Source organism: Mesocricetus auratus, unplaced genomic scaffold (assembly GCF_017639785.1).
Source record: "Mesocricetus auratus isolate SY011 unplaced genomic scaffold, BCM_Maur_2.0 Super-Scaffold_6730, whole genome shotgun sequence".
Lineage (NCBI taxonomy): Eukaryota > Metazoa > Chordata > Mammalia > Rodentia > Cricetidae > Mesocricetus > Mesocricetus auratus.
Genome location: NW_024429184.1, coordinates 93,536,576 through 93,562,871, shown reverse-complemented (window position 1 = coordinate 93,562,871; position 26,296 = coordinate 93,536,576). Strand labels below are relative to the sequence as shown.

Here is a 26,296-nt window from a genome sequence, read left to right as displayed (position 1 = left end):
CTACAGAAGGACAGGGAAGGAAGGCTGCTAAGGGTGCCTACAGAAGACAATTTTAGGAGAAGAGGAGTCACAACTCCTTTTGGGATAAGCTGTTTTGGTCAGAAGAATGTTCAAGAAAACTTGTCTCCCAGAACCCCTCCTTGTACCAAGAGCCACTCCCAAAACTCTTCTGAGAGACAGGTTCACTTTCTCCCTTATTGAAGGCTCCTTTTTTTTTTTTTTTTTTTTTTGAGACAGGGTTTCTCTGTGTAACTTTGTAGACCAGGCTGGCCTCCCAAGTGCTGGGATTAAAACCTGTGCCACTATCGCTGCCTGACTCGAAGGCTCCTTAGTCTGCAATAGGTGAGAGGGCCACACTTTTAGCTGCTGTCCCCTCCCTGGAAAGCCAGAAAGCTGAAGGGATTTAGTATGTGTTGCCCTAATCCCTAAACAGTGGAGATAACTGGAAATGCCGACTCAGACTTGGTCAGCAGGTCAAATTCTAAAATACTCCTCTGTCACTCAGAGAAGCAGTTCTCAGGTCTGTCTTTGCTAGTCAAGGATGAGAAAGCGTCTCACATTCCCCTCTTGCTGGGTTCTCTATTCCAGTGCATTCCTGCTTGTATACATACTGGTTCTGGGGATGGCGAGATGGCTCAGTGGTTAAGAGCAGGGGCTGCTCTTCCAGAGGACCTGGATTCAGTTTACAGGACCCACATGGTGCATTTGTAACTACACAGTTTCAAAGGGCTCCAGACACTCACATGGTGTACAGCCATACATGCGGACGAAACACCCATACACATTCAAAAAAAGTGAAGTGAGGGTTCTTTGCCACATCCCTTTTCTCCCTCCCCATTCTCTCTCTCCCTCTTTTTCTCTTCTTTATTTTAAATAAATTCTCACTCTCCCAGGCTGGCCTCCAACTCACAATCCTCCTGTGTAACCCATGCCTGGGTCTGAATTTTCCTGAGCACAAATTTTTTTCCCTCTTTAGTTTTTCCCTCTGTTCCTTCCTTCCTTCCTTTCTTCCTTCCTTTCCTTTCTTCCTTTCCCTTCCTTCCTTCCTTCCTTCCTTCCTTCCTTCCTTCCTTCCTTCCTTCTTTTCTTTTGGATTTTTTCAAGACAGAGTTTCTCTGTGTAGCTTTGTAGACCAGGCTGGCCTCAAACTCACGGAGATGCACTTGCCTCCGCCTCCCAAGTGCTGGGATTAAAGGCATGCGCCACCACTTCCAGGCTCCTCTTTAGTTTTTTTCAAATGTGCATTCTTCAAACATGCTGCTCTCTCGCCTCCTTTCTTCTCCTTTTACATTTTCCTTTGTTTCTTTCTCCCCCACCTCTCTCTCCTTTTTAAAAACAGGGCCACATGTAGTCCAGGCTGACCTGGAACTTGCTATATAGCAGAAGTGGCCCTTCAGCTCCTGATTCTTCTGCCTCGATCTCCCAAGTGCTGGGATGACAGGCATGGACCACCACTCCTAGCTTCTCCCCGCTTCCAGCTTCACACTCACTGTGTGTCTTTTACACTAGCACAGGCCACAGCTTTCCTCGGTGTATGCATATGTGTGCACACGTGTTCACATGATGTGAGTGTACGTACATGTGCCATATGTAGAGGCTCTAGGTTGATGCTGAGCGTCTTCTTGGTCTCTCATTTGAACCCAGAGTTTATCATTTGCTCTGGGGATCCAGTCTTCACCGGCTGCTGCAGTTACAAGTGGGTCACTACTAGCCAGTGCTTTACCCACCGGGCGTCTCTCCAGCCCCTTCCCCTCTATTAACTCAGCACGCCTCACCAGGCTCAGATAACAGTCACCTTGCTCCTTCCACCTAAACCCTTTCCAGTGTCATCTGTTTTGGTTTTTTTTTTTAAAGCCTTCTGGTCTAATGTAAACTTATTCTTATTTTCCCAGTACTTACATTAAAACTGTAAATCCATTCTGAAAACAAACAAATAAACAAACAACAACAACAACAAAAAACCAGCCTCTGTTTCTAATACAAACTTTGACTCAGCCAGGATAGGCTGGGCTACACTGTAGTAGTACGACCTTGAGACTTATGATATGAGTAACCGCCTTGCTACTCATCCACTGCCAACTGGGGTGTATGGTTGGTACCATCTTTCAAGGATGGCCATCAGGCATGACCTAAAGATGATAAAACAGCCACCATTTTGACCCTTGCAAGATCTTGCCACAGGGAAGATAAATTCCAGTTAGATGACAAAGATTGCCTGCCTGGATAAAAAGAGACCTACTTCTGTGGACACTTGTGCATATACTTAAATAGACAAACACACATGCACATAAATTTAAAATGTCTTAAAATATAACACATTCATCTCCACCATATTCTACTGATCACACAGGCCAGCCATGATTCATTGTTGAAGAGGGCCATGCATCACTTATACTAAGTAAAAAATGTAAGGAGGTGGAAATTGCTGAGTCTACCTAGGACACTGGTTTATTATAAAGTGTTTTAAAAAAAAGGGCCGTGGTGTGAAATGAGATATTTATAATGCAGATAACTGCCTTGTATCAAGTCTACAAAGAAATCTAAGTCCATGCAAAAGGAGCAGTCAAAAAAGTAAGAGGAAGACTTGAATAGGAAGTCAATAAAGGCAACCCATACAACAAACACATGGATATAAGAAAGGCCACAGTGATGAGTGATGGCATTTTCAGGCCCTACCAGAAAGGCTATAATACAAAAGTCTGAACACACTAGGTATTGGCATGGACATAGAACAAAGGAAACTGTAGCATGCCATTGATGGGGTGTAAAATTGATACAATTGCTTTATAAATTAAAAATATATACATCTTACCATTCAATATTTTGGAAACATACACTACGATATACACAGTTAAATTAGTGGTGCTGTTTCACCTAATCTGAAATTGGAAAAGGAGCTAAGCGGTGGCCAGCAACATGTGAATGGATAAATTGTTCTATTGTGTGTGCTCAGAAGGAAACGGAGCAACATGAAAAAGAAGCCAAACAAAGCAACAAGCATTGAACAATTCCTTCCAAATGAAGTTGAAATACAGGTCAGTCAGGTTAGAGTGTACAGGGGAACAGAGCCAGGTGGGAAAACACTGCAGAAAAGCAACATAATTATATTCAATGATGGTTCTTCAGGGTTAGGGAGAAGGTAGGGGTTAAGAGGGGCTGGGGCTTCCAAAGTGCTGACACTGCTGTTCTTGACTGGTGTGGGATTTCTGAAATGTTCACTTTCAGGTGTGTGTGTGTGTGTGTGTGTGTGTGTGTGTGTGTACATGCACTTGAGTGTACATTCTGAGGCCAGAGGAGGACATCACACTGTCTGATTCTCTTGAGGCTGTCTCTCTTGAACCTCAAGCTAGGCTGGATAGTAAGCCTCAGCCACCCTCCTGTCTCTAACTGCCCCCTCCCACCAGTGCTAGGGCAACAGGTATGTGCAACCACACTCAGCCTCTTACATGGGGATCTGAACTTCATGATTATGCTCAAGCACTCTCACCCTTCGAGCTGTCCTTCCAGCCCAATGTTCACTTTCTAATGAGCAAAGATGATAGTTTCTCGTTTTTTTTTAATGGCTGCATATTTTTTTTCCTACAATAACCAGGCAAAAGTAAAACGTCATGGGTCTCCTCAAGGAAGGGGACACATTTTGAGAAGGACATTGCCAGGTGGCTTTGTCATTGTACCAATACACAGTAAAGAGACTCTGCTATTGCTGGGTTATACGTCTTATGGAACCACTGACATATGTGTGTCCCACTGTTGACTGAAGCACTGTTATGCAGAAAGTAACTGTAAGCCCAGGAGCTGTAGTGTTGCTTCTCCTAGAAGTAAGGGTTGAAGTGTTAGCTTTGTGCTTAGTCCATGGCAGGAACTCACCGCCTCTCCTCTTCACGGGGAAGGATGACAGGGCTTTTGCTCCACAGTCAGAAACAATCAGTGGAACGAATGTTTTGATAGTTGAGCCTCATGGACAATCGTGAAAATGTTCTATTCCTGACTCTCTTGTCCATTGCTAGATGTGCAGTAGATGGCTGACCAGCCTTTGCAACTGAGGCAGTGGGGGATGTGACAGTGGGAAGTGGGAGATGCGTAGCCCCTGACGTGAAAGTCACTCTTGGTTTGTCTTTGGCCTTTACAGGAACCCACCTGCAGATCACTGGGCTCTAGTGAGTGGTCTCCCCACTTATGTGGCCCAAAACGGTCTGGTAAGTGATACAGCTTGGAAGTGGGGAAGAGTTTGATTCAGTAGGACAGCAAAAAGATTTTGGTCAAGTCAATGAGGAATATGAGAGTTCGAGTTACTGTTTCAAGCCAGAGTTTCTTGTTTTTCTAGTTTCCTCAACAGCCAACCCACAGAAAAGAGCAGATATTTGACATATGGGGAAATTAGCAAATACCGAGAAATCATTCTTACACAGAAAGGTATACAATGTCACTGACAATAAAAACTTGAGCAAATATGTCAGGGCCAATGTCATGACTCGCCGATCTACCAGGATCTCCAGATACCAAGAAACGAGCTCTTACACCAGACTTAATTGCCATTCCCAGCCTTCCCCTCCTACCCACACACACATCAGAGCACCAGTGTATTTCCCCCTGCCATGCCTGAATGACAAAATACCTGGTCAGGGACCTTATGTAACTTTCAAAATCATACGCCCAGTGACCTATCTTCTCTAGCTAGGCCCCACCTCCCAAAACAGTGCCACCAGCTGGGACCAAGCTATCAAACCAAAGGCTTATAGGGGAAATCCCATGTGTAGACCAGAAGAATGTCCCACCCACTCGGGGTCAAGGGTGGAGTGATGGTGTGTGGTGCCAGAGCAGGGTCATGTGTGGGACACCATCAACACCATCATCACTAGCTAACGTTAACTCTGTCCTGTTTTGGTCTATGGCAAAGCAGTCCACCATGGTAAACAGGTGGTCAGAAAAACACAAGGAGACAGGGAAAGGAGGCGTAGGTTCCAATATTCAAGGGAATGCTCCAATACGTGGAAGGGCACCTAATAGGCCCACACACCTCTTAGCAGTTTCTACTGCTTTACATCAGGGTCTCGTTGGTGACTAAGCTTTTCACCCATGAGCCTTTGGGGGCCCTCAGCACCCAGACTCTATGACATGTAGACCTGGTGGGGAGGTTGGGAGCAACCTGCTGTATGTGCTTAGAGTTTCAAGGGTGTTAATTAGGTCTGAGACAAGAGGACATTTCAAGGTGGCTTGAGAGGGAGGATGGAGCCAGATCTAGTGGGCCTAGGATACCACACAGAAGGGCTGGGACTTTAATTCACAGGTGACTGGAGACAGACCGAGAAGAGTACAGTTCAAGTAAAAGGTGACAAGAATCTCAAAGGAGGGGTCAGGGGGTGTGGCTCAGGTATAGAGTGCCTGCCTGGCATGCTTGAAGCTCTCTCTGCACTTCATTAAACCTGTCGTGGTGGCCCACTCCTGAAATCCTAGCACCTAAGAGGTGGAGGCAAGGGGATCAGAAGTTCAAGTTCACCCTTGGCCACTAAGCGAGTTTGAGTCCAGCCTGAGCTAAAGGAAACTCTCAAACAAATAAACAAAAACCAATCTCGATGAAAGCAGACAGACAGTCACTAGGTACTGACGATGACCCAGGACCCAGTTAAATGTGCTCATTTAACACAACTTCAACAGAATGAGATGCAGAGAAGGGGATACAGGGTTAGGCCTCACGCTGAGAAGGCAAAGCTGGCAGGACTTAGTGACTAAGCCAGAGGACAGGAGCCACACATCAGAGTGAGTCTCAAGCTTCCAGGCAGGCTGGGCATTGTTGCTGTTGAGCCGGGGTATCCAATGACAAGTCACTTTCAGTCAAGGAGTAAAGACATCTCCCAGGAGCATGTCCAGCAGGTGGATGAAGAGACAATTCTGATACCATGGAGAGAGGAGTGCTGACACAGAGGCGGAGAGTCTCAGGGTCAGACAGCACTGAAAAGCACGGGTACAGATTGAGGCTCCGAGGGAGAGTGTGTCTGGTGCAATACTGGGAGATGCCAGGGATTCCGAAGCAGGTGGAGAAAGAGGATTCTGGGGAGATCAAACAGGAGAGGTCAGCAATGTTTGGAGATGAAGGAGAGGCAGTGCCATGGTAACCAAGGAAGCAGTAGGTGGGACCACATGCATGTAGCACAGGGATCTGGTAAGAAAGAAGCAGGAGTCCCACCAGGCAGACCCAGGAAAAGCAGACTTGGTAGCAAAATGGAGGTGGAAGCCAGCAAGAAGGCAACTGAGAAATGGTGGTTAATGAGCAGGTAGAGGATGTAAGAGAAAGGAGGAGAATGCTTGCCTGAGTGGTTGCTATGGTGATTGTGTCAGCTGAAGGAAGCTTAGAAGGATTGTAAGAGAGATTGGAGCATGCCCTGGGTTGAGGGGAAGCAGCCCTGAGAGAGAGCAACAATGTGGAGGGAGTAAGGGCCTCTGATGGACATGGTCCTTGCAGAGGCTGCAAGGATGCCACAATGCATGGGCAGTACTTAGAAAGGAGCAGAGACAACTCTCCCTCTGAGACAGGCAGCCTACCTCTGCAATGGGCAGTCATGGCCCATGTGAGGACATTTTGAGAACTGAAAGAAGCATCCTTCCTCAGGTAGATTTCAGCACTCAACCAGATGTCTTTGTTCAGTGTACACACTACAAAGCAGCACACAGTGCCGCATTATCAGTGCTCCAGAGGGATCAGATTGATTTAGTATTCAAGAGAGAAATCTAACAATATAGAATTAGAGTCAAAACACTTTTTGTTTCTTAATCTACTTTTTACAGTCCAAGTGAAGAATTCCTTCCTGTCAAACAAACAGACAGAACTCAAATGTAACTGAGCCAGAGATGTTTTGAGTAGCTTTGTGGAACATGCTGGTAACCTCAGACCTTAGGAGGCAGAGGAAGGTTGGATCCAACTTCTGGGCCAGCCAGGGCTGCGTAACAAGCTTGAATCCTCAAAAGAAAACAGCATGCACACATGTGTGCACATGCACCCACATGCATCTGAACACCCAAATACTAAACAAAAGAACATAGAATAGGATACTATGCAGTTATTAGTAAAGATAGCTGTACACTTTGCTTCTAAAGCCTAGAACTTCCTTGAGAATGTAAGAGAAGTAAACTCTGCCTGGTTTCCTTTTCTGTCTGGTAACACTAAGCCATTTTGAATCTGTCTACCTGATGAGAACACAGACATATTCTGGATAGTAACTAGGATTTGTAGGCTCTTGCTCTGACCAGTTCGATTGCTCCCCTCCCATCTTGCAGATCTGCAATATAATGAATGCACCTGCAGAGGACTATTTTGCATTCCAGGTAAGCCATTTTTATTTGTTCTCTTAGCCATGGGATTTTTTTCCTTTTTTTCTCTGGAAAGAGCATTAGAATACACTAGGACCTACCTGCTTTCTTGGGAAGGGGGAGAAGATGTTAATTGGATAAATTCCAACATCCCTTTCAATTTCAGGACAAGTACATCTTTTCTGACCTTGCAAACTTTCTGACCTTAGGACCTGCGCTTAGGCTATTCTCTGTCTGGGATGTTTCTGATCCTGACATCTACCATCCCAGGAAAGAGATAGTTCCTGGCATAGGGAGTCCACAGTGTTTGTGGGCAGCTAAACCCACACAAGATCTCAGTTCTCTCAAAACTGAGCCAGGCCATCCAGGTCCAGCCACAGCCCCTAGTCTATCCCAGCTACCTGTGCAGCATGGAAGTGGCGGAGCCTGCAGCCCCACCGTTCTCTTATAGAAAGAGCCTCTGGATGAGTCTGGATGGATGATTAAAAACGTGCTTTCCATGCCAATCGTCAACAAGAAGGAAGAGATCGTTGGTGTGGCCACGTTTTACAACCGCAAAGATGGGAAGCCCTTTGACGACATGGACGAGACCCTCATGGAGGTGTGGGATACTGGGTGACCCTTGCCTGGTGGTGTTCACAGTCTTCAGGCTTGGCCTCCAGAGCTGTGTGGTGGGACCCTAGTTTGCTGCCTGACCACCAGGGGGGATGGGAGTCCTGAGGAACCCTGAGAGTCACTTTCTTCTCCATGCCCCTTCCTCTCTGCCTGGCTTCACTCTTAGTAGCAGTTTTAGGTTTACAGGAGAGCAGATGAGAAAGCACAGAGCTTCCACGTACTTCCGGCTTGCTCCACACATTTCCCGTTGTAACATTATTTGTTAAATAAATTGTTTAAAATGCATTTACATCCATTATTTTATCACAGCCTGCCTGCCCCACGCAGCTTTGCAAACCCACTTTATAGCTGGGAAAACAGAGGTCTCAACAGTCTTGCCTCAGTCAGCACCGGGAACCAGGCTGCCGCCACCTCTAATTGCTTCTTCCCTTGCAGTCTTTGACGCAGTTCCTGGGCTGGTCAGTCTTGAACCCTGACACCTACGAGTCCATGAACAAACTTGAAAACAGGAAGGATATCTTCCAGGACATCGTAAAATACCACGTGAAGTGTGACAACGAGGAAATCCAGAAGATCCTGGTGTGTAGCGGCCTTCACTTGTTTCCACTCTGGTAGAGTATGCCATGGAGATGTGCCAGCCTCAGGCCAGGTGTGAAGCCCACAGTCTGGCATAAGTGGGTTCAGCTCTGTCTCTCCCACGTAGCACAAAGATGCAACAGGCCTCAAAGATGAGCAGATGGGTAGATGAGCATCAGAGAGTAGCCATTAAAGACTGCCAGAGGAGCAGTGTCCTTTGCAGGGGCACTTCCGTCTTGGGGTCTGACCCTGGTTTGATGGCATTATAAACCCCATCTTCCCCTGGGCTCAAGACAGACTGGGCACTAGAGATGGGGCAACCAATGTCGGCCCTTACACTTGCAGGATGCTTTTATTGGGCAAACTCTCAGAGCTGTTTCTCAGAGCCTCCCTTCTATGCGGTCATTCACTTAAAAGTCCCACACATGGGATAGAGTTTGGCGAGAAGAGCAGCAGTTCAGAGAGAGTAGGAAGCCTTCCCATAATTATACAACTTTGTAATTTAGGGATGGAGATGAGGCTCAGTGGTGGAGAGCTTGCCTAGAGTCACGAAGCCCGGGGTTTGATCCTGAGTGTTGTACAAACTAAGCATGGTAGAGCACACCTGTAATCACGGCCCCTAAGAGATGGAGGGTCAAGAATTCGAAGTCATCTTTTGGTTGCATATTGAGTTTGAAGCTAGCCTGAGCTTCGTAAAATTCTGTCTCAAAACAAAATACAGTCCACACAGAAAATTCCCATTTATGAATATGTTTAAGCCTTCACATGCGTTAACACTGTGGGGAGCAGGGAAGGATCTCATACACAGTGCAGGCATGAAGAAATTGAAGCCCCAAAGAGGGAGAGAACTTGGCCTCAAATAACCTAGTATGAGAAGAGTTCTCACTTAACCTTCATCAGGAAAGAGATCTACTTTTCTTGTGGATGGTACAGAAGGTGGCGGGCACCCCACCAGGACAGTGTAGATGCTCTCAGGTGTCAGGCGTGTTGTCGTGAACGGGGAAATGGATATGAGAGGATGGGTGGTCCATTGTTCCTGGAGAGGTTGGTGTTAAATAAACCAAGGGCCTACAAACTGAGTTAGTCAAATGGTTTGGGATATGATACCCAGCTGGTAATATACATCACACACTGAAACATACTAAACCAATGTTCTCCGAGGTCTCCTCTCCCTCTTCTTCTCTTCCCTTCCCTTCCCTTCTCCTCTTCCCTTCCCTCCCCTTCCCTTCCATTTCCTTCCCTTCCTTTCCCTTTCCTTCCCTTCTCTTACCTTTCCTCTTTTGTTTTTTGAGACATAAGTGGTTCAGGCTAGCCAATCCTTGTACCTCTGCCTCCCTGTGCTGGGGTTGCATTGCATTCTGGTTTTTGTTTTGTTTTGTTTTGTTTTTTGCTTTGCTTTCTTCAGAAAAAGGACTCACATAACCCTGGCTGACCTCAGACTTGCTCTGTACTCAAGAACAACCTTGACCTTCTGATCCTCTTGTCTCTGCCTGAGACTATAGGTGTGCACAACCATGTCTAGGTTACACAGTAACCCAGGGATTCATACATGCTGAGTAAAGAAGGCCTCCATCACTGACCTATATCCCCAGCCCAAGACCCGTTCTTAATCTTAGGAGATGTCAAAGAAAATCTTATTATTTCTTATTCATTGATGATCAATTCATTGATGAAAACACTGAGTTTAGATGAAACACTTTATTACTCAGGCCATAAGGTCAGTCAAATGCTGGATACATGGACCAGAAGGACATGTAGCCTCAATGAATAAGTTGGAAGTTAATAGATTTCACTTTGGATCAAGAAATCAGAAACAATTAACTGTTCCCCTTGATTTGGCACAAGGGAAAATAGGGCCAGAGAGGGAAGGATCTTGTCTCAGGTCACACAGCAAATGAAAGAACCAAGACTGTGGCCAAACCCTCATTATTCTCAGTCATTAGTAACAATAAGAATACAAATAGCAATATTATTTTGTTAGTACTATACTGTGACAATACTTTACGTCCTACATTGCTTGTGTTTTTCTTTGTTCAGGGATGGTTTTACTATATAGCCTGGACTTCTCTATATGGCTTACAGTGCCTTCATGTCTAAGATCCATCTGTCACAGCCTCTGAGTGCTGGGATTACTGGTGTGTTCCACCATGTCTGCCTAGTTCCCATATTTTGTTTAAAAACAAGAATCAGGCATGGTGGGGCATGCCCATAATCCCAACACTCAGGAAGCTGAGGTTGGAGGATGGAATGTTGTAGGTCAGCAAACCTGAGCTAGCCTGGGGTTTATCCCAGTGCTAAAGTGCTTGGCCTTGTATGGGCAAGGCCTGGGTTCCAACATTGGAAAAAAAAAAGACTGCACAATCAAACAATCAGCTATAGGCTTTTATTATTCCCATTTAGCAGATAACAGAATCAAGATTCAAAGCCATTCAGTAACACAGCTAGAAAGTGACAGCCTGAATTTGAAGGGAGGTTTCCATGGCTCTGAAGCCCAGGACTCCTTTGTCAACAACTGCTGAATAGCAGCTTCTGAGAGGGTGCTTCTGCTGGAGCAAGGCGAACGTGGGATGTGGAGGTCCCCTTGGGCTTTTGAGGCAGTAACTTACTGTATTTTCTCTGCTGTTTTGGGGCATGGAAGAAAACGAGAGAGGTGTATGGGAAGGAGCCCTGGGAATGCGAGGAGGAGGAGCTGGCTGAGATCCTGGTGAGCCACCTGACCCTTGGGCAGCCCTTCACCCTGCTGGGCTTCTCTCCTCAGACCTGGGGGAGGGATCCGAGAGCATGTCATGTCCCTTAATCGCTGGACCCCACTCCAATCCAGCAAGGAGAGCTTCCAGATGCTGAGAAATATGAAATCAACAAGTTTCACTTCAGTGACCTGCCCCTCACGGAGCTTGAACTGGTGAAGTGCGGCATACAGATGTACTATGAACTCAGAGTGGTGGACAAGTTCCACATCCCGCAAGAGGTGAGGCCCAGAGCCGTTTGTCCTCCCCCACTCTGCAGCCCCTTTATTTTAGCTCAGTGCTCATCATGTAGTCCAGCCCAGCCTTGAACTTGTGGCTGTTGGTCCTGCCTCAACCTCCTGGGTGCTGGGACTCCAGGTGGGAGCTACTACACTCAGATCACTGGCCTTCCCTTTTTCCCTCCCTCCCTCCCTCCCTCCCTCCCTCCCTCCCTCCCTCCCTCCCTCCCTCCCTCCTTCCCTCTCTCCCTCCTTCCTTCCCTCCCTCCCTCCTTCCCTCCCTCCCTCCCTCCTTCCCTCCCTCCCTCCCCTATTCCAGGCTTTAAAGAACATCTTGGTCTATGGAGCCTGCATTTGGCATTCAGAGTATGTGGCCTAGGGGCTGGATGGTCCTCTGTTACAGAACGCACTGCTCTTCTGGTCCGAGGTCCTGAAGCTCTCATGCTTGTGGGCGACATTAGTTAAGTTCATGGAAAAGTCCTCTTTCACAGCAGGATTCCTTACAGAGGTGCACTGTAGGAGGGTGTGTGTGAAGGAAAGGGTGCACAAAACCTCCTAGACTTAAAGTGGTAGCTTTCAAAGTACCGCCCTATACCATATCAGTACCGCCCAAGACACTGTTGGGCTGCCCATGTGCTTTACACACCCAGATACCCCACAGACCCAGACCCAGAGGCATGCCACCAGCTCTGACGAATCTGACACTAATAGGCTAACAGGACCTCCCGTGATTCAGAAGTGTACTCCAGCTTGAGAACCAGGGGATTAAACAGTCCTTTCTCCCAGGACAGTGGAATCCCAGACACATTTAGGAATTACTGATGGAGCTCAAGCTGTGAAGGAGGCAGCTCTTGGTTACCCTGTCTCTAACACGTGCTGTCATAGTGTCAGACAGAAGGATGCATTAGCTCATGGTTACCTTGTCTCTAACACGTGCTGTCATAGTGTTGGGCAGCAGGTTGCTTTCCTAATACTTCTGCATCTGTGGCTGCTTCCCACTGTCTGGGTCAACAATGAGGTTGGAAGATCTAGGGTCTCCCGAGGGAGGTCCTGGACACCTGGGCAGGCACATGCTTCCTCACTGATTTATGTGTGTTCACAGGCCCTGGTGCGCTTCATGTACTCACTGAGCAAGGGCTACCGGAGGATCACCTACCACAATTGGCGGCATGGCTTCAATGTGGGGCAGACCATGTTCTCCCTGCTGGTGGTATGGAGGGCTTTGGGGTGGGGGACTTGGCAATCATGGCATGGCCATTTTTATTTATTGACTTTTAAGAATTGCAACATTCTGTATGGGAGTGTAGTTTAATGATAGAGTACTTGCCTAGGAGGTTCCATTCCTGGCACTGGAGAAAAAAAAAAAGAATTGCAGAAGTAATACAAGCATAAAGAGAGGTTCCTGAATAAGCCCTTATGGTGGCTCAGGCCTATAATCACAGCACTCAGGAAGCCAGAGCAGCTCAGCCTGCACCACCTAGCAGGATTGTCTCAAAGCACAAACAAGAACAACAAATTTCAAGAATAGACGAGTGTACAAATCTTACCAAATTTTGTACAATACATAAGTGCACTCATACACATACAGCATACATGCCATTTATTTTTATGGTCAAAGGAATAATCTATAATATTTTATTTGAAAAATATATATCATACATTGTTATGTTCTTCCATTATATATGCCAATCAGATTCTTAAAATGTTTTATTTTTATTTTCTGTGGATGTTTTGTCTGCATGGTACACCATATGTGTTCAGTGCCCAAAGGTACTAGAAGAGGGCATCAGATCCCCTGGAGCTAGAGTTTCAGGCTGTTGTGAGCCACCATGTAGGTGCTGGGAATCGAACCTAGGTCTTGTAGAAAAGCAGCCAGTGTGTGTGGTTTTTTTTTTGTTTGTTTGTTTGGTTTTTTTTTTTTTTTGGTTTTTACGAGACAGGGTTTCTCTGTATTATTTTGGAGGCTGTCGGTCCAGCCTGGCCTCGAACTCACAGCGATCTGCCTGCCTTTGCCTCCCGAGTGCTGGGATTAAAGGCGTGCGCCACCACCGCCCGGCGCAGCCAGTGTTTTTAACTGCTGAGCCATCTCTGTAGCCCCAAAATTCTTTTAATACATAGACACATACCTATAGAAAACATACCTCCCACTATATGAAACATAAAATTTACCACTGAAGTCATTTTCAGATGTACAATCCAGTGACATTAAGTGCATTCACAATGTTGTACTATGTTGGCCACGATCATCTCTAGGACATTCATCTTCTCAAACAGTAGTTCTGTATTCATTAAACAATAATGTCATTTCTTCTAGTTCCTAGGCAACCCCACTTCATCTTCTCTCTATGTAAACTTGACCACTCTAGACGCTGTCCTAAGTGGAATCAAAACACTCGTTCTTACGTGTCTGACTTCTTTCACTTAGCATAGTGTCTGCAAGGTTCATTCAATTATTGCTACACAAAGGAGTTGTCCTTTGCAATCTGTGTGTTGGGAGGTTGTTCTAGGACACCTCCTCATAAGAAAACTCCATGTATGGTCAAGTCCCTTATATAAAATAGCGGAGTATTTGTGTGTAGCCTATGCTTCCTATATATTCATGTTTGAGATAGGGTCTTGAAATGTAGGTCAGTTAAACCTTAAGGTCAATTAAAAAATATCTTTTGGGTCCACAACTAGTTGGAGCCCATACACAGAGAGGGCTGACAGTAATTGCTGTACTATAATTTCTTTACCCAACTCCATATTGTTGAATATGAAGATTCTTTTTCTAATCCTTTACTATGACAAGAATTGCTACAATGTCTTTGGGTGGCCTTGGTATGTTTGTGTCCATATTTTTGACTCAGAAATTTCAGAGCCCATCATACCTCATTGAAAGTGTTTCTCTGTATAGGTCATGCTGCAACTCCTGCTGGCCTCATGCTCCTTGTCTGCATTCCTTCTCCTCATGACTACACCTAAGCACTAGGGCTTGGAAGCAGAAGTTCTAGCTAGGCCACAGAAAGTGATAACAACAATCTTAAAGTTGGCTTTTCTTCCTTTCCCTTCCCTTCTGTCCCCCCTAACCCCTACCCCTACCTCCATCCCCGTGTGTGTGTGTGTGTGTGTGTGTGTGTGTGTCTGTGTGTGTGTCTGTGTGTGTGTGTTGTGTTGACACAGGGTTCAGGCTAGCCCTAAGTTCGCTATGTAGCTTGAAGAAGATCTAGAACTACTGATCTTCCTGCCTCTGTCATCTTAGGCATGCAGGCATCACCACCCCTGGCAATATCTGGCTTACTTCACAGAGTCAGTGTCAGCCCTACAGAGTTCTCCCCACCTTCAATTCAGTCTCGGCACAAACAAGAGTAAAATATTTGAAGCAGCCCCAGAGAAAAATCCTTCCAGGTGTGCCTTGACTGGTAGACCAGGTTTGGAAAGTCGACTTTACAAGTCTGGCCATGTTCAAAGGCTTCACAGTGACACAATGTCTGTAAGGCTTCCAATAATCATTATGTCCAGCCTCCCCCACCTCCAGAGCATAGATACAGGGGTCCAATTTGGATGACATAGGACTAGGGCACTCAGCATCCCTGCTTACCTGGGAACTGTCTCAGTTCAGTACTGAAACTCTACAGCCTGAGTAGAACAAACCACTGGTCACCCTGGAAACAGAATGTGATAAGACCCAGCTGGGGACACAGCTCGCTTGGTGGAGTGCTTGCCTAACACACAACGATCCCTGGGTTTGATGCCCAGCACCTCATAAACTGCGCGTGGTGGCACATGCCTGTAATTTCAGCACACAGGAGTGGAAGCAGGAGGACCAGAAATTCAAGGTCATCATCTTCAGCTACATAGAGAGTTCTAGGCCAGGGCCTACAAGACAGCTTAGTGGTAAAGGCACTTGATGCTAACCCTGATGAGTTGAGTTCTATCCTTGGTAGAGGGAGAGAACCAGCTCCCAAAAGTCGTCCTTTGGCCTCCACAGGTGTGTTGTGACACACACACACACACACACACACACACACACACACACACAGAGAGAGAGAGTGAGAGAGAGAGAGAAATAAGTATAGCGAAAAAATTTTAAATGAGCTCTAGGTAAGTCTGGAATATATGAGACACTGCCTCAAACAAAAATAAACAAACAGACTTACGTGTGTAGGCTCCAGCCTTGCCCTCCCTATCCACCTGTCTGTCTACCTTGCTTCCATCCCACTAAATGGCAGTGACTTATACCTCTACTCTCCTTCCAGACGGGAAAGCTGAAGCGATACTTCACTGATCTGGAGGCTTTGGCCATGGTCACTGCTGCCTTCTGTCATGACATCGACCACAGAGGCACAAACAACCTCTACCAGATGAAGTGAGTCAGCTCTTACCACCTCCCAAAGTTCATTACCCAGATATGTACAATCCCTGGGTCACCTGCCAGGGAAAGGCCCAATTGTCCATAACCTACCACTTTTCCTTCACTTAGGATCTAGGTTTAGTCCTACGGTAAACAGAATAATGACTTCCCAGACATGTCCACATTCCAAATCCAGGAGCCTGGGAATGTTGACTGACACTCAAACGGGAGTTTTCAGTTGTGATTAATCAAGGAGCTTGAGATGCGAACCAGGGTGATGTGCAGGGCTCCTGCAGCCCAAAGGGTCCTGGTGAGAAGGAAGCAGGGAGTTACAGAGAGCTAAGGTTCATCTGCTGCCTTTGAAGATGCCAGAAGGGCCTACCAGCAAGGAATGCAAGTGGCCTCTAGAAGATGGGAAGGACATGGGAGACAGACTCACTCTTCCAGGATCTCCAGAAGTAGAGCAACCTGGAACTCAAATTAGCTATCTGAACTCCAGGAATAAAAGGAGGCACACTGAATTGTTTTACACCATTAAGTCAGTGACAGTTTGTTATTGCAGCAACAGGACATTAAAACTTCACATACTTTCATTCTTCCCCCTTCCCCGTCTTGTGTGTGGAACTAATTTGAGTCAAAATGTTAGTAATTGTAAAAGTTCATTCATTTACCTTGCACTTGAAATGTTCCTGGGGTGATGAGCTGCATTTAAAAAAAATGATGATGATGACAAAAAACCCCAGCCCCCATCCTTACAAAATTTATATTCCAGTTGGCCTCTGAGGCATGCTTTGAGATAGGTACACCACAGTTGTTACCTTACTGTCCTAAGTAGGTTTCTGGTGCTGTGATAAACATCATTACCAGAAACAACTTAGAAGAAAAAAGAGTTTATTTCATCTATAGGTTCTCATCCATCACTGAGGGAAGTCAGGACAAGAATGCAAGGCAGAAACTTGGAGGCAAGAACCTTAGGTGAACTTTTATTCCCCCACCTGCCAGTTCCCAAATAGCCAACATGGAGGCTTAAAATTATTTATAAATGCTTGTTTGAATAGCTCAGGCTTATTACTCACTAGCTCTTACAACTTAAACGAACCCATTTCTATTAGGTTGTGGAACAGTGTTGCTTACTGGCTTATTCCTCAGGCTTCCATCAGCTACCTTTCTTACACCTGGGTGGCACAATCCCCCAGTGGCTGGGCCCTCCCACATTAATAATTCATCAAGAAAATGCCCCCTCAGACTTGCCTACAGGACAATCTGATAGAGGCATTTTCTCAGTTGAGGTTCCCTCTTCCCAGATGACCCTGGCATGTGTCAAGCTGACAAAAAACAAAAACAACAATGACAAAACACTAAGAAGCTCACTCATGCTACATGAGAACACTGAGATTCCTCTAGATTCCCCTTGGGCCCATGGCCTATAAGACATTCTAAGCACTAGAATTCATGCTTCCCCCATCTTCTCACTGTCCTAGGAGGCTCCAAGGACCATGTTATGCTTTACACTGTGGAACTCTGAGCACTAGGCATAGCATTGTAAGTCTTCAACAAATATTTATTGACTTTAAAAAAACAAACATTTCTTTCTCGTGGGAATTTGGTGATTTCTCCCTAAAACTTGGCTATCTTTAAAACATGGTTTTCTCTGTGTGTGTGTCCAGGAAATAGACAGCTCTCTAAAGCAGTGTGTGGCCTTGTATATCCATGTGTCCTTTTCTGGGATAACAATGTCTAAAGAGTCCATGACCCAGAAGAGGCTCTCAGTTGCTTGTGAAGAAAAGCAAAGATAAAGTTAGGACATTTTCTCATCTTCTACTGTGTTTTTATTTTGTGCAAGACCCTCCCCTGCTTCTTCCCCATCAGCATCTGCCTACAGAATTAGGAGATGGCAGGACGGAGTTATAATATCTTTAGTCTCCATCTTGGTCATTCTATGTTGATCTTCATATTCTCATTCTCTCTTCCTCCTTCTCTCTTTCTCTCCTCCATCCCTCTCTCTTTCCCTCCTTTCCCTCTCTCCCTTTCTCTTTCCCTCCCTCCTTTCTCATTTAGATCACAGAACCCACTGGCCAAGCTCCATGGGTCCTCCATCTTGGAAAGGCATCATTTGGAGTTTGGCAAAACACTGCTGAGAGATGAGGTAGGATGACTCTTATTTCACAGGGACCCTGCATGAGCACAGGCATCATTTGTGCCATTGGCCAAGGTTGTCATTGTCTTGTCATTATTTAGGGTGACCACCAGAAGAAGAGTGACTTTACTACCAGCGCCATTTCTCAAAACTTGTCTAATTCTTTTCTTTAGAGCTTGAATATCTTTCAGAACCTGAACCGCCGGCAGCATGAGCACGCAATCCACATGATGGACATCGCAATCATTGCCACAGACCTGGCCCTGTATTTCAAGTAGGCATTTCTCCTCACTTTAATATTAGCAATGATTATAGCAGTAAATGCCATAGTTCCTACTGATCTTTGTTCTGTGTCAGGTCCAACATGTCATCCCTGCAAGGTGGGTGCTCCTACACCCATTCTACAGGGAAACAGATTTGCTAAAATCACATAGATCAGCAGCATCTAGTCTAGAATGAAGTCTGTATCCCAAGGCCATCGTTTTTAACATGTTGTTTTGTCAACTATGTGAATTTAATAACCTCCCCATCTAGAACAGCCTATGTTAGCAGCCCAGCTGTTGCCTCATTCCTATACTTGATCTCTTTAACAAACTGGTGTGTGTTTCAGGAAAAGGACAATGTTTCAGAAGATTGTGGATCAGTCAAAGACATATGAGAGTGCCCAGGAGTGGACCCAGTACATGATGCTGGAGCAAACACGGAAGGAAATTGTTATGTGAGTAGAGGCAGGGTTAACTCTCACCTGCCTGGGGTCCAGAGGGTGGAGGCTACACCCACATTTCTTGCTGCTCTCAATAGAGCCCTGGGACACTTGGCACTTTAGAGATCCCTCGCATTTGGAAACATGAAGCTGTGTCCAAACAGGATGGTACAAGTTATGATCTATGTTTAACTTTTATTTTAGCACTGAAAACACAAGAGAATATATTGTTATTGTTTTATATATCTGCATGCAAAAAACATACTACTTAAAGTATTTCAGTTATAAACTCTAGGATTTGAGTAGCAAAGTGATAAAGTGGTCAAGTTCTGAACAAAACATGTGCTAATGATAGAGTGCAGGTCCAAGGACCTTAGTATAATTCCCAGAGACTACATAAAAAGACAAATATAACAGAGCTCCCTAGCACTGGGAAGATGGAGATAGTTGGATCTCTTGGGTTCACAGTCGCAGCTGGCCAGCCAGCCGTCCTAGCCTTGTTGATCTCAAGGCCAGTGAGAGACCCAATCTCAAAAAACAAGGTAGATGGCTCCTGAAAACAATATAGTTGTTGTCTGCCTCCTAGATATGTACACATATACACACATACACATGAACTTGCATGTGCATGAACACACACACACACTTTTTAGCATCCTTAATCCCAGTACTCCTATGTAGATGGGTGACAGAGACAGGCAAATCATTCAAAGTTCACGGACTAGCTGGCCTGGAGTGTGCAGTCACCACGAGACACCTTGCTTTAGCAAGGCAGAAGGTGAGAACGGACTCCTGGAGGGTGTCCACACTCATCCCCCTGCACGGAACATCCAGAGAATTCTGAAACAGAAGGATAATAGGGAAGTTTAGCTTAAACATAAGTAGGTACTGAAGTCAATAGGGCAGTTCTACTTTGAAGGACTACATGCGCTTAAAGTGGATTTTTCTATCAGTAGACAAGGGCATACATTCATATACAGCCTTGGGACAACAGGCTGGCTGCAAAGTTAGATCCTTCACTCTATACATTAAAGGAAATTCAAAATGAACCAAGAATTTTTAAAATAATGGGGGGTGTGATGGGAAAACTAAAAGGAATAATTTCAAAATAAATTTTTCTAAGACCTGGACCTGGCTTTCATAAGTTATAAAGCATGATTGGATAAATTTGACTATTTGAAAAAATCAAGAATCTCTGCACAACACAGACACAGACACACACACACACACGTGCACTAATACATAGGAACACGTACACACATGTGCACCAACACATACGAACACACACACATACACTAATACATATGAACACACACACACACACAGCCAAAGACAGAATTCAAAGAATTCAAGTGACAGGCTGAGAGAAAGTATTCATGGTACTTCAAACAGAAAAGCAGCTAATTTCCTCAGCTGATGTTAACACAATTTAAGAAAAAGGCCAAGCCAATAGAAAAAAAAGACAAAAGGCTCACACACAGACACTTGCCAGAAAAAGAATTATAATGGTCTGTAAGTGATGATGGTGGAACACATACTACACACTGAGAGAAGTACAAAACAGAACTACAATGAGAGACAGTGTTTTACTCCTCCTCTTGGCAAAGACTAATAGATTTAGCTCATTGTGTTGGCCGGAGTGAGGGGAGCCGGCACTCTTGCTCGCCAGGGCGGGAGGGCAAATAGGAATAATCCTTACAGAGGTCAGTGGGGCACTACTTTCTGTGAAGCTGTGACCCCAAACTCGAGAGAACACCTTAGCTGTCTTCTGAAAACAGTTTTCCAGTTGAAATAAAACGGGCCAGAGAGGGGGAAGGTGGGGCAGGGAGGAACAGGTGAGGACTATTCCAGTGCTTTGATAAGTCAAGGCGTCTTTCCTACTGTCTCAGTGAAAAGTGTGTGGCTTCAGTTGTTTTTGCTTATATTGTGACTCTGTTTCTAATGACACTGATTAACTCTTTAACAGCCATGTCTTCCTTGTCCACAAATTTAATCAATTCCTTTTTCTGGCCAGACTGAACATTTTCAAATCCTTCTATGCTTCTTTCTGTTCCCAGTTCAGAAGTATCCAGCAATATCTGTGCCATCTTGAAATTTCTTCCACCGAATTAATTAGATCATTACTTTTTTATTTGTTTGTTTGTTTAGTTTTTTTTCTGAGATAGGGTTTCTCTGTGTAACAGCCCTGACTGTCCTGGAACTAGCTTTGTAGACCAGGCTGGCCTCAAACTCACAGAGATCCACCTGCCTCCCCAGTACTGGGATTAAAGGTATGCTCCACCAACCAGAAACCTTAAGAACACTGTCTGTACTGTCTGTGCATTTATCAGCATTGTGGTCTTCTGCGTGTCCATTGGAATCTGGCACTGCGTTTTGCTGACCAAATCCTAGGTTTACCAATCTGCTTCCCCAAACTCATATGTCTCTCACAAACCAGTTCCAAAGGCTTAAGCATGACATTTTCCAGGGGGTCACAATGCCCTCACACCTGGTACCACCCCTAGTTTCTCTTATGCAGCTTTGACCAAACCAATTGAGAGAACAATTTAACAAGAAGAGTATATAATCCCAGATTTGGGATGCAGAGATAGGATTGCAGCAAGTTCAAATCCAGTCTGAGCTACTTAATGAATTTGAAGTAAGCCTGGGCTAGACAGAAGGATCTTGCCTCAAAAACACCAAAAAGGTAAGGGACTATTCTGAATGTGGCCTCTTGCACAGCAAACGCCACTGCTTAGACCCACCTCTAAGATTTCATCATTCACTCATTCTCCCGCTTGTGCACCAAAGGGTGTATGAAAGTCTTTGTCATGTGACTTCTAATCACAGAGAAGACTGGAAACACTTACACTCCCACCATTCAGAACCTGAGCTAAAAAATTACAGTATTTTTCACAATGAGCTGTCAAATGGACTTTGCAAGCACCTATCATATCAAAGATAAAAACAAACAGACATGGACAGGACTTTGGTTATCGTAAAAAGCCAAGATGGTCTACCAAGCAGGGAACCCAAAGCCTTCCAAGGCATGCCTGGGTGTGGTAACTAGTGTTCTCTTTCATAACGTTAATCTTCCTGAAAACAAACCAGAAGCTTAGGCAAGGCGTTCCCACCCTTCTGCCAGTTGACATAGTAAAGCCACATTCTTCCCTCTCTTGATCTGCCTACAGGACTTTGGCCCAGGTGCAAGAGCCTCATGGCCATAAAACAAGAGGAACTATCTGAATACCAACGTGTTAGAAGCACTGGTGTCTTCAAAGCCCCTTCTGAAAGACGTGTTACAAGCCTGAGGAAGAGATTCAGGCCTCCCCTGTTTTATATATTCTGATATAAACATACTTTCCTCTCTATTCTCACAAGAACACTTTTGACACAGGATGTGCAGGTTTCTTTCTCTGTGGTCCCTCCCAGGGCATCCTATAATCAGTGCACTGCTGAACTCTCCTCTGCCTGTTATAACTATTATCTGAACTATCAGAGTCAGTTGAAAACCAAGGTCTTGGCACATGCTGAGACAAGGGCTTCTCTTCAGAGTTTCTCTCACCCTGCCTTCGTTTCTGTGTAAGAGCACACGCTAGCCAATTGCACCACTGAAGCGTTCTCCTGCTTTCATTTCTGACGCAAATCACACGTCTGGGCTTTTCATATTTCAAACAAATGTATGAGTCAGACAATCTCCCGACTTCCTCATTTCCTATGGTTTTCCATAATGGCTTCTAGAACTCTGGAAAATATCTTACATTTGCCAGTTTGTGTTGGAAGATGGAATGGCTAGATAACCAGACAGAGTATATAGGAGCAGTGTGGTACCAGGCGACCATCTTCTTAGGTTTTTTTGGTTGTTGTTTGCGTTTGTTGTTTTCTGAGACAGGGTCTCACTACGTAGCCCTGGCTAGCCTGGAACTCGCTACTTTGCTAGAACTCACAGACTCTGCCTGTCGTGCCTCCAAAGAACTGAGATTAAAGGCGTGTGGCACTACTTCTGGCTCCAGCCTTTCTTCAGAAGACAGTGAACAGGGACAAAATATCCAGTCCTGAAATCAGTCGGTCCTCCTGGTCATCGACTCCAATCCAAGGCTGTCTAGGGGGTCTCATCCCAAGCTACCTTATTGGTATCACATAAGGTCAATCATAAGGAGCTCACTGCAAACAGGACACTCCCACACTCAGGGAATTTAAAGGCTGTAGGAGCTGTGTGCAAGGACCCGAGGACAAATGCCAGCTGCATTTCCTATTATACCCCCATTATATGCAATATTTTAAAAAGCAAAACAAGGCATTAGAGATGGAGGGTTTTGTTCTTGGCTGTTTAGCACATAGGCAATATCAAGGTATGTCCCATTTAACAACTATGACTTCCTTCAGAAGGTGTGTCACTATCTAGGGACCATATGATTAGAGCAAAGACATCCTTAGGAAGTACTGAAGTGACAGATTCTGTTATTTTACCTATCTATCTATCTATCTATCTATCTATCTATCTATCTATTTATTTATCTATTTATAGTTTTTTGAGACAGGGTTTCTCCATGTAGTTTTGGCTGTCCTAGAACTCACTCTGTAGACCAGGCTGGCCTTGAACTCATAGGGATCCATCTGCCTCTGCCTCCCGAGTACTTGGATTAAAGGTGTGTGCTACTATTGCCTGGCCCTGGTATTTTTTTTTTAATTGCTGAGGGGATCAAATCTCATGATGTCAGGTAAGGACTCTCCTGAGTTACACTATGGCCAGCTTCCTTGCTTGTCTGCCTCTCTGACTGCCTGCCTGTCTATCATCGATCAGTCAGTCATTTATCTATCTAGTCACCTGTTTATGCTAGTCAGTGTTCTGTTGTAGTGACACCTAAAGGGGGAGCTCTATTGTGAGTCCTAGTTTTAGGCACTTCAGTCTGAGGTTACTTGGCTCCGTGCCTTGGGTCTGTAGCTGCACGGTATATCATGATCACACCATATGGCACAGGAGGCCTGGCCTGCTCTCCTCATGGTGGCCAAAGAAAGAGGAAGTGGGATTTTTTTAGGGCATGCGCCAACTGACCCGACTTCTTTCCACCTAACCCCACCTCCTAACAGTTTTGCCGGAGTGCTGTGGGTCAGAGACCAAGCCTTCAGCACTTAGGCCTTTAGGGGATATTCAAGATCCAAACCATAACACAATTTGTCTGTCCATCCATCTACCTATTTCTACTTTTCTTAGAATTAAAAGTAAATGAGAAAAACAAGAAGGAAAAGCACACATAAAAGACTAAATACATGCATTGGGGTACATTATAATGTGCTTACTGAACTGAAAAGTCCCAGGTCAGGTTCTGATGTGGCTGTTTCAGTTGACAGCAAAAGGTTACTGCTTCCAGTGATGTTACAGAGCAAACATCTCCATACATGAGATGAGTTAAATCTTGTTGAAAGCAACATTGAAACTCGTTATGAGATAAAATCCCTTTATAAAAAATAACCCTGGGAAGGTATATCAGAATTAATAATGTTTCAATGTACCTGCCTATTTTCAGTATCTTTTACTAACATTGCTCTTGAAGAAATGTTGGGGGTGTAATTAATAGTCCTCTGAGAAGATTTGTTCTGTCTTTGTGGCATGGATCCCAGACATGAAGAAAGTGGGACTCTAGGGTTGGCTTTCAAAAAAAAAATTGAAGGTGAGTGTAATTGAACGGTCAGCAGACAGGTTGCTCAGTGTTAACAGGATGACGTTTAACAGTTGACTGAGAAAAACTCAAAGAATGAGTGATTTGCTGTAAGAAAGGTTTCCATCTGCAGGGAATTTATAAAAATGAAAAATGCACATAAAATAGATGCTGATTGTAAGAAGTATTCACCATTATCTGATTTTTAAAATCCCACTCAACAGGGCAGTGGTGATGTACTCCTTTAACCCCAGTGCTTAGGAGAAAGAGTCAGGTGGAACTCTGTGAGTTCCAGGACAGCCAGGACTGCACAGTGACACCCTGCCTCAGTAAAACAAAAACCACAAAACAAAACAAAAGGATCTCTACCTTATCTCATTGAGATGAAATTCCAAAATCAATCACTTTGGGTATCAAATAATTGTTAATAAAAATAGATAATATATTTTGTTCTTCGGGCTAACTGTATGACTTAATCCAAAGGTGAAAAATTAACACTTGAAGGCTTATGGTCAGTGAAAAAAAATCAGAAATAACTAAAACTAATCAAGGTATTGGTTGCCAATGGGTGGTCAGGAAAGATTGTAAAGTGCTTACATGTATACACAGATTTAAAAAACATGTCCATGTATGTATCCGTGCATAACAGATTTATACAGTTCTGTAGAAGCCAAGTAGAAATACAAGTTTAAGGAGAAAAATATGTTTTTCTGAAACAGATGACGCAGGTTGATATGGAGTTACCACACTCTTTACATTCCTTTGGATTTTGAAGAGTGAAGTAACAATTTTCTTTTGCTGTCAGCTTTTATAATGCAATGCAAACTAGATCCCTGCAGATATTGAAGCGTATGATGAAACTGTTCCAACTGTCCAAGAAGGTTCACATTTTTCACAACTATTTCAGTAGACCTTCAGTGAACATGGTTTGAAGACCCAGAAAGCAGGGCTTGACAGCCTTAGCACCACTGGTGTGCAGGGTTAACTCTTTGTTGTCGGATTGTCTTGTGTCCTAGGGGATGTGGAATAACATCTGAGAGCTTTACCTACCAGTTGCCAGAAAATGAATTTTCCACCCAAGCTGAAACTATAAAAAATGATTTCAGATGGTGGCAAGGATGCTGAGGGGCAGAAACCTCTGTGGCCAAGAAGCACTGCTGTGAGGCAATTTCAATTGCATCCATTGACCTCTCCATCTATCATCAGAACCACTTCTCACGTGGGCAGAGAGGGCAGTTACACAGTTGGAGTCCTAGTACCAGGCAGTCTTAGTTCAAGTCTTAGCTCTCACTTATTGGTGGTGTGGCTTGAGCAGGTTATGTCATCTGTCTGTGCCTCAGTTTCCTCTGTAGCTCAGTGGGGATGACGATAGCGTCTATTTTTTCTTTTAATTCTCCTGGAGCTGACTGGGAGTGAGTGGAATTCTTTATTGCATGGCTTAGGTAGGTGGTGCTTTGGGGCATTTCCTGTAATATAATAACATATAGATTCGGTCTTTGTCCGTGGTGCCTCATATGGAGCTCCTAAGAGCCCCAGGATTTCCTGAGTGGTTATGGTACCTTTGTTCTAATGAGGTAACTCTTGGCAGAAGCCTAGACGGTTTCAGAATGGGGGTTGTTTATCAGAGAGACCTGTTATAAGGGGCTTGTGACTTTCATCTTTCAGTCCATTTTAGAAATGAGGCTGTCATTTCTACCCTTGAGGGAGGTGGGGAAGGCTTGGATCAAGTTAATTACCAGTGACTCATGGTTTAATTCATCAACCTTCATAACATTGTTTAAGCATGGGCGTTCGGAGACCTTCTGGATCTTGTATGGCCTAAGAGACCTTTCTACTCCCAGCCCTCCCATGCGTCTCCTTCATCTGTTTCTCAGTTGTATGATACACAGCTATTGTAAGCAAAGTGCTTCCCTGATGGGAGATTGTGGGTGCTGCCATAATCTGGTTAAAGCTAAATCAGACAGAACAGTAGCTAGTGCAGGGCATGACATCCATTCGGTTTCTGAAGTGAGAGCTATCTATG

General features: G+C 44.8%; 1 protein-coding gene across 4 annotated transcripts in view; it reads left to right on the top strand.

Moving 5' to 3' along the window:
• Pde6a (phosphodiesterase 6A) overlaps nt 1–26,296 on the top strand; it is a 90,599-nt gene that overhangs the window by 50,621 nt on the left and 13,682 nt on the right. For 3 of the 4 annotated variants that reach the window (XM_040741750.1, XM_040741749.1, XM_005074681.3), the window contains exons 7-17: nt 4,130–4,196; nt 7,273–7,320; nt 7,757–7,906; nt 8,356–8,499; nt 11,135–11,200; nt 11,318–11,464; nt 12,564–12,671; nt 15,700–15,809; nt 17,853–17,940; nt 18,105–18,205; nt 18,542–18,649. In XM_040741750.1, the coding sequence (XP_040597684.1) occupies nt 4,130–4,196; nt 7,273–7,320; nt 7,757–7,906; nt 8,356–8,499; nt 11,135–11,200; nt 11,318–11,464; nt 12,564–12,671; nt 15,700–15,809; nt 17,853–17,940; nt 18,105–18,205; nt 18,542–18,649 (1,137 nt within the window). Of the gene's footprint in view, nt 1–4,129; nt 4,197–7,272; nt 7,321–7,756; nt 7,907–8,355; nt 8,500–11,134; nt 11,201–11,317; nt 11,465–12,563; nt 12,672–15,699; nt 15,810–17,275; nt 17,337–17,852; nt 17,941–18,104; nt 18,206–18,541; nt 18,650–26,296 lie in introns of all 4 variants that reach the window. The other variant, XM_040741748.1, reaches the window with a different exon arrangement.